This window comes from Nelumbo nucifera, chromosome 1 (genome assembly GCF_055504915.1).
Source record: "Nelumbo nucifera cultivar China Antique chromosome 1, China Antique-T2T, whole genome shotgun sequence".
NCBI lineage: Eukaryota > Viridiplantae > Streptophyta > Magnoliopsida > Proteales > Nelumbonaceae > Nelumbo > Nelumbo nucifera.
This window is the reverse complement of record NC_142649.1, coordinates 121326253-121339212: the sequence shown is the minus strand read 5'-3', so window position 1 is coordinate 121339212 and position 12960 is coordinate 121326253. Positions and strand designations below refer to the sequence as shown.

At 34.8% G+C, this 12960-nt stretch overlaps 1 protein-coding gene across 1 annotated transcript; it reads right to left on the bottom strand.

Annotated features, from left to right (window-relative positions):
• Positions 1-1094: 1094 nt before the first annotated feature.
• LOC104611679 (G2/mitotic-specific cyclin C13-1-like) lies at positions 1095-4002 on the bottom strand. The gene is made up of 8 exons (XM_010278852.3): positions 3556-4002; positions 3086-3318; positions 2863-2938; positions 2671-2747; positions 2282-2315; positions 2004-2153; positions 1779-1913; positions 1095-1687 (listed from the first exon to the last, which is right to left on the bottom strand). The coding sequence occupies exons 1-8, from the start codon at positions 3859-3861 to the stop codon at positions 1616-1618; spliced, it is 1083 nt and encodes a 360-aa protein (XP_010277154.1). The 5' UTR covers positions 3862-4002; the 3' UTR covers positions 1095-1615.
• Positions 4003-12960: the final 8958 nt, after the last annotated feature.

Sequence of the window (12960 nt, the reverse complement as noted above, 5' to 3'; positions counted from 1 at the left end):
CTCTACTATTTTATTTGAGTGGGGTAATTATAAAAAATAAATAAATAAATTTCTTCATATACACAACATTTTCAAATCTCAATATGAGCAATTTCTAGATAGATCTGCCATTGCTTTAATTTTTCTTCTTTTTCGTTGGGCTGTGTTTGGTTCCAAGGAAATGGTAGGGAAAAGAAGGGAAGGACAGGGAAACCTTTACAAGGTTCGTATAGGTTTCCCTGTTTTTTCCTTCCTTTCCCTACCTTTTCCTTCAAACCAAACACGGCCTTAGTGTTTAAAGGTACAATACAAGTGAACTGTCTGGATTTGATGTGGATCTCAATCCCATTCCCATCCTGAATTCCTTATTACTGATATGACACGGTGGGACTATATATAATCTACTTATACAAAAAGATCAGCTCCTTACCACAACATACCTAAAAAAGCCAAGACCTAGAAAGAAAACTCACCAGCACACTGTTCAAATCAACTATCTGATCTGTACAAGCCCAACATCACTGAATTACTGATATAGCAAGACCCATATCAAATCTAGATTTTTGTCAAAACTTGGGGTCCATTTGTTTTGCAGGAATAGGGACAATTGGAGTGGAATATTCCAATTAACCCTTTGGTTAAGTGGAATTGGAATCTCATTCCCCTCCTTGTTGGAATATTATTCCACCATTTAAGAGAATGATCATTTGAACCAAATGGGCAAAAGGAATAGGCCATTCCAATTCCAATTCTGATGGATTTCAATTCCATTTCCAACTGTGAACCTAATGTGCCCCTGATGGTCCAGTCCATTTTAAATTACAAATTTAGGGGGAAAAGTATTGTTAGAAACTTAGAATTCAAAGCCACCAAGTACAAACTATAGATCAAGGCAATATCCCAAGTAAATCCACCATTCAATTCCACCTTATTTCGTGCCCTATTCGCAAATGGTAATCACCTTAAAGTACACTCAAGCAGAGGATTATTAGTGAACATCTTCCAACTTCAGCAATTCATCTGTGTCTTTTAACACCATAGCAAATACAATTTACAAACACGTCGTGAACCAAGAAAGAAAATCAAAGGCTAAAAAGAACATTCAAAAGACAAACTGGAAGCACAAGGCCTAAGTATAAAACCTCTTTAGTATGAAATATTTGTTTGTTTACAGGTTAGTTGAAAAAAGGGAAAAAAAACAAAAGAATCATGATTCAGGAGTTAAGTCCATGTTCCTATAACAATCCTATCAAGAACTAACATATGACCAGAAGATACAAGTATTTTTTATATCAACATGACCCACCAACTTAGCTCACACCATGATAAGAATTTTACTCAGGAAGTTGATGCCCATTTCAATAATCATCCGAAGTTACTTGTGGAAGATATCCTTCTAGCTAGAGATGCTCCCAGCTCTGCTTCTCTCAAGTTTACAGACTTTGAACTCACTATTTCTAGGTCATACACCCATTTCAGAGAACTGCATTCAGGCACATAGGCAGTAGAAGCTCAAAAAATCTCCTTTCAAATAAATGTCTTCCAGTAACTTTCATCCCCAATACCAAGCTATATTTCTGCTTTGAAGTCATACAGTCGCCACAATCTGACCAAAATCTGAGAATCATATCGTCATTTATCCTTTTATGTCTTCGAAGTAATGATTAGGCATCTCTGGGGGAGAAGCCAATGTTGCCACACATTTAAACTGTTAAAAATATGTCAAGATTTAATCAGACCTCTTCTGTAAAATATAGGGCACCACCAGACAGTTACTAAAGGGGAAAGAAAAAGGATACCTTGTGCTGCTTGTATTTATCTCTTACAGCAACCAAAGAACTCCCTTTTCTATTCAATTGCAAATCATGTATGGCAAGGACACAATCCTTTAGATCAGACGGTCTATATCCTGAGTAATGCTGCAGGGTTAAACTCTGCAAAATGTATACAAATTCATTAGTTACCCCTCAGTAGACAATAACAGATAATTAAGAGAAAGCAGAAGCATGGGACCAGGTCCTCACCCAAGGATTCATCTTTGGTCGGATTGTGAATCTTGCAAGAAATACAACTGAAGCAGCAACAAGTGATGGCAAGAACCGTACACAACCATAATCCAACAAGCTTAACTCTGCTAGATAACACCCCAGGAACTCCAATTGCAAATTGGGAGACTGTATAGAAATGATAGAACCGATAATTAGTTGCAAATAATAACTTCTAAGTTTCAGTAATCAGCACCAATATAAAAGGTTCTGATAAAATAACAAGGATAAAACAAGACAGGCGATTAGTATCTTACTTTACGATCCTCTTGTGCAGCCCTTGTAAATCTTCTGCAAATCAGAACAGAAGATCAACCATAATCAGCAGTCAGCACATTGAAAGTTCAGATAATAATAACACCTTCAAGTAGAAAATAATCATAGGAAAACAACACAAAAATCCCAACAATAGAACAGAGACTGCTGCCTGCAGTTCAGTAATTGTTGGATACAAATATGACAGGTGTTTTGTGAATTGAACAAGATAAAATGACAAAAGGAAGCTCATCATGCATAAGCCATCGGCAATCCAAGCCTAAGATAATCCAAAAACATTAGAAAAATACATGCCAACAACGTATTCGCATATACATGGCTAATACAAGAGCAAAAAAAAAAAGAAGACAGAAGTAAATAGTTTTCCCACCTGAGGAAAGTCTTTATCGTTGGATTACCCATCTCAAACTTTAAAAAATTGAGTATATCGGTTTCCATCTTCACCACCTGCAATTTAGTCACAGAATCATGCAAAAACTTTAAAAGGATACGCAAAGGGAGAAAAAAATAGAGAAGGTAGAAGCAAATGGATCATAAGGAGAAATTGAGAAAGGAAAATCACCTCCTCCTTGGTATAAGTATTGTCAGTTATATAACAAAAATCTTCTACATGCGGAGGACTGATTTCTTCGTACTTCCTACATTACAAACCAAAAGGAGAATACTCAGTTGAGAAACAAAGTGAGAATAAAAGATAGAGAGAATTATCAGATTGAGAGAAAAACACTAGTAACCAACAATCAGATGAGAAATAACAATAAAGCTATGGAATCTCGCGTGCTTACGAGGCAATGAGCATACAAGAAACGCCCAGAAGCTGTAATTTCTGCCTATTAAGAGCATGCGAGGATAGAAATCTGTCGATGTAGGAAACGGTGAGATAAAAGGTGTCGGGGACTAGCTTGTATTCCTCTGCAACCTCAACCAACCAATCCACCAAAATCCCTCGCATATTGGCTGTAACATCCTTCTGAATTTTCTCAATGTAATCAGGCAGTGGTCTCCTTTTCTCCTCCACCTAGAAGAGAAGCATTTCGTGTGAATTGGCATAGACCATATACAAATCCAATTTACCAAAAGTCGAAGCTCTACATCCACCCGTACACCATTAATAAAGATTACGAAAACAGTAAACCCAAAAGTCAAAAACCCTCGTCCAATTACTTAGAAACCAGAAACCTACCTCCCACATAAAATGCAAATGCAGAATGGAAAATGCCAGAACAATATTAAAAGAACAGCCACAACTCCGTACCTCCATAGAGTGGAGATACTGATAGATATCGGGTGCATAATGCGCACACATTTGGGGGTCATCAGAATCCGCGTCAATGTCCGGCACAACCGGTTTCTGTTCCTTCTTCTTCACTCTACATTTGGGCTTCCTGGGTTCAAGTCCCGAAAGCTGATTCGATACAAGGCTTGATAAATTCGTGAGCTCCCCCAACACAACTCGTTTTTTATTCGCGGGAAGTTGCAGAGACTGTGTTGCCGCCAAAGCGGCGGCAGCCCTCTTCTTCGCTGCACGAGTGACGCGCATGCAGTTCTCCTGATCGGCCATGGTCGTTGGGCGTTATTGTTTCGACGTTAGAATGAGGATTTGGTCAAATGGGAAGGGCGGAGAACCTAAGAGAGAGATGGAAGGATGAAAACATGTGTGCTAACTGATGGCCTTTGTACTGAAGCTACTGAGAAAGAAAGAGCGAACTGCGAACAGAAACCGCCATTTCTGTCATTTCAAAAAATTTATTTGCGCGGTTTTGACAGCCGTTTCGGGTTTTGGTGCTTCGGAACTTATTAGGTTTCGGTGGTTTTTCAAATTTTGAAATTCCGAATTTAGGATTTGGATTGGACAAACAATCCCATTTCGCGGGCCTCGTTCGGTCTCGGGAAAGGCTCCAGAGTTAAACTTTTTTAAGAGTAAAAAAGTTTAGACCCGGCGGGCTCTTTTCCGCCTTGTATGTTCGAATGTGATTAGTGTCTCGTGTATAGAAGTGAAAATGGGGCCGTGCAAGGGCATAGCATGGTCCACATGCGGCCCATGCAAAGTGCGGGCTGTGCTGTGTCAGGCATCGGCCAGTGGGTCAAGTCGAACCGTATTTTCCTTTTCGGGGATATTTTTGGGAATCGGCCCAGCACCAGATCGGTTCACGGCCAGAGCTAACGGGCTGGGCTAGTCCTCAGGCTGAGCCTTGGACTAAGTCGGGCCACAAATTGAGCCAAGCCATGATTTTCTTTTTAATTTAAAAAAATAAAATAAATTAAAAAAAATCTTAAAACTTTATTTTATATGAATTTTGATGTATACAATTGTTTATATATACAATAATATAATAAATTTGAAAATAAAATTATATATTATATTATTATATTATTATTATATATAATATATAAATAAAAATGGGTCAGGCCACATACGGCACGGCCTACTCAGTCATGTTGTGTCATGCAAACCCATAGACCTAAAACCCTAGGCCTAACATGGCCCATACAATCGTGTCGTGCTTGACACGACCCACAGTCCGTCATGCTAAGCCACAACCGGCACGATCCAATTTACACCTCTAAGTCCTCTACTAGTATCTGGTGAAAGCTTTTTTGATAGTATCGGTACCATATATTTTCGATATCATACATTTTTCCGTGATTATGGTGATGGTACATTTTTTTTTTGTTTTTATAGACTCACCATGGTTGTTTATATTTGAAATGCTGCCACGTCAACCTTACTTGGACATTTTGACTTGAAATGTCAACTTTTTTGTTTATTTGTAATTAAAACAATCATAGAGTGTCTATACTAGAAACGTAAATTAAGGGTGTTTGATGTTTTGTCCATCAGTTGTTTGTTTGGCGTCTGTTTGGCATCGATGTCATTGCTTCAGAAAATGGTGACACATCAGCGCCACATTGGAAAAATCGGTGCTCCAAGAAACATCAAAATATTTGGAACCATTTTTCCATAAAAAACGGTGCTCCAAGCCATGCCTTGGAAATCGAGAAGGTGTGGTTTGGAGCAACGCCGAATTCAACATTTTTCATATTGGAGCTCATTGTTGTCAATGAGGACATGATGTGGTAGCGACATGGACTTCCTATAATGGGTACCAATGCTGAAAACAAATATGGAGCACTGGTACCAAACATAAGGTATTATTGTTGCTCTAGGAAACATCCTACCTGGTAGCAACGTTTCCAAACAAAAAAAACACCATTTTCTCAAAAAATAGTGCTTCCAACCCACACATCAGCAACACCGAGAAAACGGTGTTGTATTTGCAGCATCGATGCCAAACATATATTTGAAGAAACAATGACTTAATTTGCTCTTAGTTGATGTCTTGTGTGTAGGCTTTTGGGGTTGGGTTGAAGTTCAGACTAGGTTTGAGGCTTAAACTTGAAGTGTAGGCTAGGTTGGGGTTGGGTTGAAGTTCAAAAGCATGAACTTAAACTTAATTTTGGGTTGGGCTAGCTCGAACCCAACTTAATCTCACATTTGCATGTATAAATGTATATTTATTATTCATGCATTTATTTATGTATATACAACTATGCATTCGTAATGTATATGATGAGGGGTTATTTGACCAACCAATTATGACAGGACACGTGGCTAATCTGCTTTACCTCCCCAACCTAGGAAACCAACCTTTGGGGTACTGACCTATGTGGTGAGTTGTCATTGTTTGGTTAGCACACCTATCGGTTCCAAAACTGCTAGCGACACTTCACCTACCTAGCAGGGATGACCCCGGTCCCCGCACGCTTCGGAGAGATTGGGTGCGGATCATCGTTAGACCTGTTCATGGATTGGGCTTGGGCTCAGGCTTGGCTTTTGCCAAAGTTTGAATGGAGCCTGGCCCGAAGCCCGAGCCCGACACAATATAAGTCAGGCCCGAAGCCCACCCCGTGAATAGGTCTAATCATCGCCAACACAAGTGCAACATGCCTCAAAGATAACGGGCCGATAAGACCTATTGCTCCCAAATATCTCGAACACGATTCTTGGACTCTAAAGCCTATATAAAGGCTCCTCCATTCCTTCACAAGGTATGCACGGTTGAATTCAAAACTAGATTACTTTTCTACTCTCAAACTCTCTACCTTCTTGCAATAAGTCCGACTAACTTAAGCATCCAAGTGCCTAGCCTAGGTCCAAACCCCCGACTACTCTGATTGCGTCTATCTTGCATATCGGTTTGTCAACCTCAGCATCTCTCCATTCGAGTTTTCCATCCAGCATGAACATGGTATATATATATGCATTTTTCGCCTTAAGTGTTTATGTATTTATGTATTCATCATTTATGTACGTGTATACATGTATACTGTTTGTCAAAAATTTTAAATGTAAATATTGAATTAGCTTAAACTCTTGGAATATAAGAAATAAGTACATTTGGCAAAATAAAGTAAAGAAGTTGGACCAATATGAGACTAATCCATACCCAACCCAAAGTTTTAGGGTTGGGGGTTCAACAATTCAGTTTGAATTAGGATTGACAACAACCCCACCTAACCTAACCGACTTACATCTCTACTTATGTGACACAATAGAGATACATTATTGTGGATATACATCATCAATACCCATAAATCATACATCCAAAATAAAGGATATTTTCCTTCTTGTTGGTTGCTTCTAAAATATTATATGATTATATCTACACTAAATGCTAGTCATAATAATGAGTCAACCATTATAAAACATTTATTTTTAAATTTGACCATTTGATTATAGTTGGTATAAATGTATAATAGGATGATGTCACATTAAATATAAACACTTCATTTAAAATCCTTTATCTAGCAAGGCTAATTCCAAACACAATATTACTCCAAATACTTGTTTAATGCATGATCATCATTAGTGTTTTGTGATGAAATGCCATTACCTATCTATATGTTGAAAGCCTAGAATGGCAATGGTTACTGGTGATAATTTTCATATCCCAACCTAGAAATTCTAGACTTGAGCCTATATTTTGTATTTAGGCTCAAGCTGGACTTGTGCCTAATACTTCCGCCTTGCCTAGATTCCAATCCAACTTGCACATATTTTACTATATGCAATTTATTAGTTGGGCCCCATGCAATGCATAGGTTTTATTAAATAAAACTAAGATATAATGAACTCTCTAATGTTCCATAGCCTTGTCATGTTTAGGAGAATATTACCTTATTTAACAAAAGCCTAAATGATGATTTATGAATTTATTGACAAAAAACTAAAATTAATTACATATAGATTATGCATGACCAACCATATGATAATAAAAGTCCACTTGAATTTCCTATAAATATTTACACAAACAATAATTAAATGATTTAATTTACAATAATTAACACTCTCCAAATATATTTAAAACCAAGTCGGTGCAAATATAAAGCTTAGGTTTACTTAACTTTAACGTATTATTTTTCCATTTACTTATTTTAATTTAATCTGATTGTATTAAACAATTGTAATTTTAATTTTCAAGTTATAAGGTAATTAAGTATATTCTTTAATAATACATGTTATCATATTTAATTGTAACTTTAATATAAATTTAATATTATTGTTTATTAGAGTGTTGGGATTACCTCCCCACTACCAACACGATCTATGCAACCTACGCTTTTTTCAATCCAAATAAGTGTTAGATATTTAAGTTCTAACACAATTTAAATTAACATTTTTTTCTTTTAAATTAATTTGTTCTCTAATCATAAGGGCTCTCATATCCTTCAAGTCCAAAACAAGCATTTGACTTAAAAGAAAAATGAATTTTGAGATCTGAACCCATCTCAATCGACGATGGATGTTCATTTTTCTCCCTATGGCAAGGGTGGCACTAATGGTAAGGATGATTATTTAAAGGGAAATTGTCTAAAACTCACCATGAGTTTTCAGCATTTCTGTTAAACTTACCTCAACTTTTCAAAATGTCTAAAACTTACCATGTCACTAACTTGACGTTAAACAGACTAACAGACATTAATATATTACCATTTTAACCTTCATAGAAAAATATAAAATATATACAAAATAAATTAACGGGTGTTAATATATTACCATTTTAATATTTAGACATGAAAAGAATGAAAAGGTTCAAAAACATATTTTCAAATATAAAATACATAAAAACATAGAAATTACAAAAAATATAAAAATTATAGAAATTGCAAACAAAATAAAAAATATTTTAAAATTATAGAAACTATAGAAATTTAAAAACAAAATCATAAAATAAAATTGTAGAAAAAACACCAAAAAATATAGAAAAACACAAAAATTGTAAATAAATAACAAAAAATTCAGGAAAATTTATAAATTGTAAAAAAACAGAAATTATAAAAAAACAGAAGTTATAACAAAATTGGAAATTATAACAAAACATTAAAAATGCAAAAAAAAACGAGAAAATTGAAAACTGAAAATGACCATTTTTCCTCTAACTCACCATTCAAGGATAATTTGGTCATGAAAATTATTATTTATGCTGACATGGACACCTCTTTTAAGAAGCACTAGTGGTGCACTAATGGAAGGTGAGTTTTGAAAAATAAAAACTTACTAACATTGTGAGTTTTAGACATTTTGAAAAGTTGTGGTGAGTTTAAAAGAAATGTTGAAAACTCTTGGTGAGTTTTAGACAATTTCCCTTATTTAAACCTAAGACAAACCCAACCCAGATATTTATAGCTCGGTCATAGGTTTTCTGTTTGGGCGGGCTCGTAAATCAAGCCAACAAATTTTAAGTTGGGACATGGGCCTAATACTTTAAGTCTAGTCCACCCTAGATATTTAAATACATGTATTTTATACATAATATTAAGGTTCAAAATATCTTTGGTTGTTTTTTTTTTCTTTGAAATTGATTCAGATGAGTCGATTAAAGGCCAGTTTTACCCCTTGGACTAGACCAAACCTTGAAACTCCCCCTTGTAGGGGCGTATCGAGAAGTCCCCTATATGATACCTATTCGCCGATATGTTGCCCCGGTACATTGTTATTTTTTTATCCTTGCATATACATACATACATACATACATACATACATACATACATACATACATACATACATACATACATACATACATACATACATACATACATACATACATACATGCATACATACATGCATACATACATGCATACATACATATATATATGTGATATTTTATGTTATGTTATATTTAATATTTTATATATACAAAATGTAAGCTCAAAACAAGGTACAAATTTATTTTTTCAAGCTTGGAACTTGTGTTTGGACCTAGGCCATAGCTTTTGTATCGATTATCATAGGTGCAATGTCTGGCCTACGAGTTGTTAATGTGTTGTGTTAAATACCAAAAAAAGCTTGACCTATGACCCATGACCGTGCAAGTCAAGTTGCGCCAAGGAAGTTGAGGCCAACCCTAATCTAACCCAACTTGTTAACCTCCAACCCTAAAACTTTGAGTTAGGTTAGGACTGAGTTGGTCTCATGTTGGCTTAATTCATCCACTTATCTTTTGGTAGATGTACCTACTTACTAGCCTCCAATGGTTCATGATAATTCAATATTAGCATTGTTATGTGCAAACAAAGCAGAGTTATCATGTTAAATTGGGTTTGGGTTGGTAAATGCCTTAACCCTAACTAAACTAGAAAGTTGAATAGGGTTCATACTTTTTTTTTACCTTAACTGAAATTCAGCCCAACTTAGTTTTTGGGGATTTGGTTTGGGCTAACCTGACCCAAGATACAACTCTACTAATTAATGTGAAGTTACTTAAAAACTAAAGACTAGGATGGGGGTATAATCCTCATCTCCCAACCTAAACCTGCTTTAGTTGATATTCCTAATTGGGAGAGATTATGATCTATACTTGTTCATAGGTTGGGCCAAACATGGTCTCTATATTAACATAATACATTATGGTCTTAGTATGAAGCACAACTTTACCATTGAACCTAGATCTTGAACCCAAACCCAACATTCATATAAAGTATGAAGCCTAGCTTGGAAATTCGTTAAGAATATTTTTTTTAATAACTCAACATAAAATTGATTTGTTTATATTCAACGACCTCAAGACCCAAAAATATTAAAAAATCTTGCTATGGTTCCCCTCTATTTTTGAAAAAAAATTTGACAAATGCCTCCCTTTCATCAAAGACCAAGACAGAAAATGTGTATAATTACATTTTTACCCTTAGACGACATCTGAGCTATTTGAAAAATACCGTATTTTCCCTTAATCGAGCAACTCCTTACAATTCCCGTTCTCTTTGACAAAACACTCAAATGCAAAACCCTAATAGTTGCAACAAAGGTATTACTCAGAATATTCCACTTCCCGGAATATACCATCCATTTTCCGATGACTGTTCTCCACCAGAGGCTATTGTTTACCACCGAGTGATCTCATATTTCCATTTTGAATATTATTTTATGTTCATTATATGATAATCCAAGAACTTATCGATAGAAAGGTTAGTATTTATGTGAGTTCATTTTCGTATTTCTTTTATTCGTTTTCTTATAGTGTATATGTTTTATTCGTTTTCGATTTATTCACCAAGTTGGATTCATATTTCTTTTCTATTTTTTTCTTGTGGGAGTTCGATTTATTAAATGATTTTAGGATTGCTCGAATCATTTATTTGCTATGTTTCACTAATTTTAGGATTGTTCGATTTTATTCATTTATGCTCAATCATTTCTTTGCTATGTTTCTTTGTTTTCTTGTAGGAGTTCAATTTCTTCATTGATTTTAGGATTGACAGAATGGGTTTTTTAAAGCTTCTTTTTGGTTTTCTTTTTTTTTCTGAGTTCAGTTTTATTTGTTTGTGCTTAATCACTTCCCTTTTTTTTCTAGTAAGGCTCAGTTTGGAAGGAGTACAAATACAAGTATGTACAGTGAAAATACATATGGAATAATACAAAATATAAGGTTTTGCACCTTACATGTTTGTATTTGTATTCATTTCAAATTGAGTTTAAATGTTCTTTCTATGTTTGTACAAACACTTTACCTTATAATACTAGAATCAGTTTGCCACTTGGTTGAACGTATAGCTCTTCAGTTATGCTAATACCAAAGTCGAAAAATTAAACTCTAATAAAATAAATATGGGCAAACATTTTCAACAATGCATGATTCAGAGATAGGTCGATTTTAGTGCTCAAAAGTCAGTGCTCACACTATTCACACAACCCTTTGTAATTGTGTTCTTTATTTCATGTATAGAAAATACTTATATTTTTATTTTCAAAAGATGATAATTGTTAGAAATGATGATAATCCCTTAATAAAAAATTGTGTTATATGTATCTGCATTTTTTGTGTTTAGTTGTTTACCTCTACTTGTTTTTAGTTGTCTGAGTAAATTGAATATCATATTGGGCATCGTGTTGATAATGAGGAGTTTGAAGTAATTCAAGGCATTGACCTAAATGTGCCTAATGAGGAGCCTGAAGATGAAATGTTTGATTATGAATTTAGTGAAAATGAAGTCAATGATAGGAGTGGTGTTATTTTTTATGTTGATATGAATAAAGATGATGTTAGGATTCAAATAAAAGATGATAATGGTCTATCAGATTATAAACCCACGTCAGGATATGAAAGCCTAGTAGATTTAGATGATGATGATGCAAGACATGTGCTTAAAGCACCATTCATTATTGAAGTGCCTAATTTGCAAGTGGTTATGCACTTTCCAAGTGTCAAAGAATTTAGGGCTGCTCTCAAATATCACATTGTTATAATATGACTTCAAATCAAGTATATAAAAAATGAAAAGTCCGATGTTACAACTCAATGTGCATGGAAAGACTGTCTATGGCAGATACATGCTTCACCATTGCAAGAGGGTCTCACTTATTGTATTAAGACACTTAATACTGAGTACAATAGTTCATGTATATATCATAACAAACAAGCAACTAACACTTGGATTGCTGAAAAGACTATGAAAAAAGTTGCATCAAAATCCCACTTGGAAGATATATTTATAATTATAGAATTGAGATAAAAGGTTTGATATAGAAGTTCAAAGGAATAATGTATGCAAAACAATATCAAAACCAATGAAACAAGTTGAAGGGTGCCATGGAGCATGGATGTTTAAGTTACCAAACTATCATGTAGCAATATTGAAAGAAAACCCGAGAAGCACCGCTAGAATAAGTGTGGATAGGCATACTCCTAACTCACCTCCTATATTTTAAAAAGTGTTTTTCTGTTATGATGCAATGAAAAGAAGAACATTAGTTGAATGTAAAAGATTGGTGGGTTTGAATAGTTGTCACTTAAAGGGGCCATATGGGGGAATTTTTCTTGTTGTTGTTTGTTTGAATGGCAATAATGGCATTTTTGTTGTTGCAATTGTTGTTATTGAGGTTGAATGGCCAATTGGACTTGGTTTTTGAAGTAACTAGAAGATATTATTGATATCACAAATGGTGACCATTGGTGGTGCTTCATGTCAAACCGACAAAAGGTAAGTGGGTTGATTTGTTCAATTTTGTTTTATGTTAAATATATAATTACATGTTTATTAATAATTTTTTTGTTTGATTGAATAGGGCCTTGTTGAAACTATATGTGGTGTAATGCACAATGTAGAGCATAGGTTATGTGTGTATCACATATACTCTAATTTTAAAACAATACACAAGTGT

What these genes read in the sequence shown, in the direction of transcription:
- LOC104611679 (XM_010278852.3), bottom strand. Translation starts at nt 3,861, where the DNA reads ATGGCCGATCAGGAGAACTGCATGCGCGTCACTCGTGCAGCGAAGAAG. An exon ending in AGTATCTCCACTCTATGGAG is followed by an intron (nt 3,319 to 3,555) that starts GTACGGAGTTGT and finishes CTTCTCTTCTAG; the next exon opens with GTGGAGGAGAAAAGGAGACC. An exon ending in TCTTGTATGCTCATTGCCTC is followed by an intron (nt 2,939 to 3,085) that starts GTAAGCACGCGA and finishes TTTGTAATGTAG; the next exon opens with GAAGTACGAAGAAATCAGTC.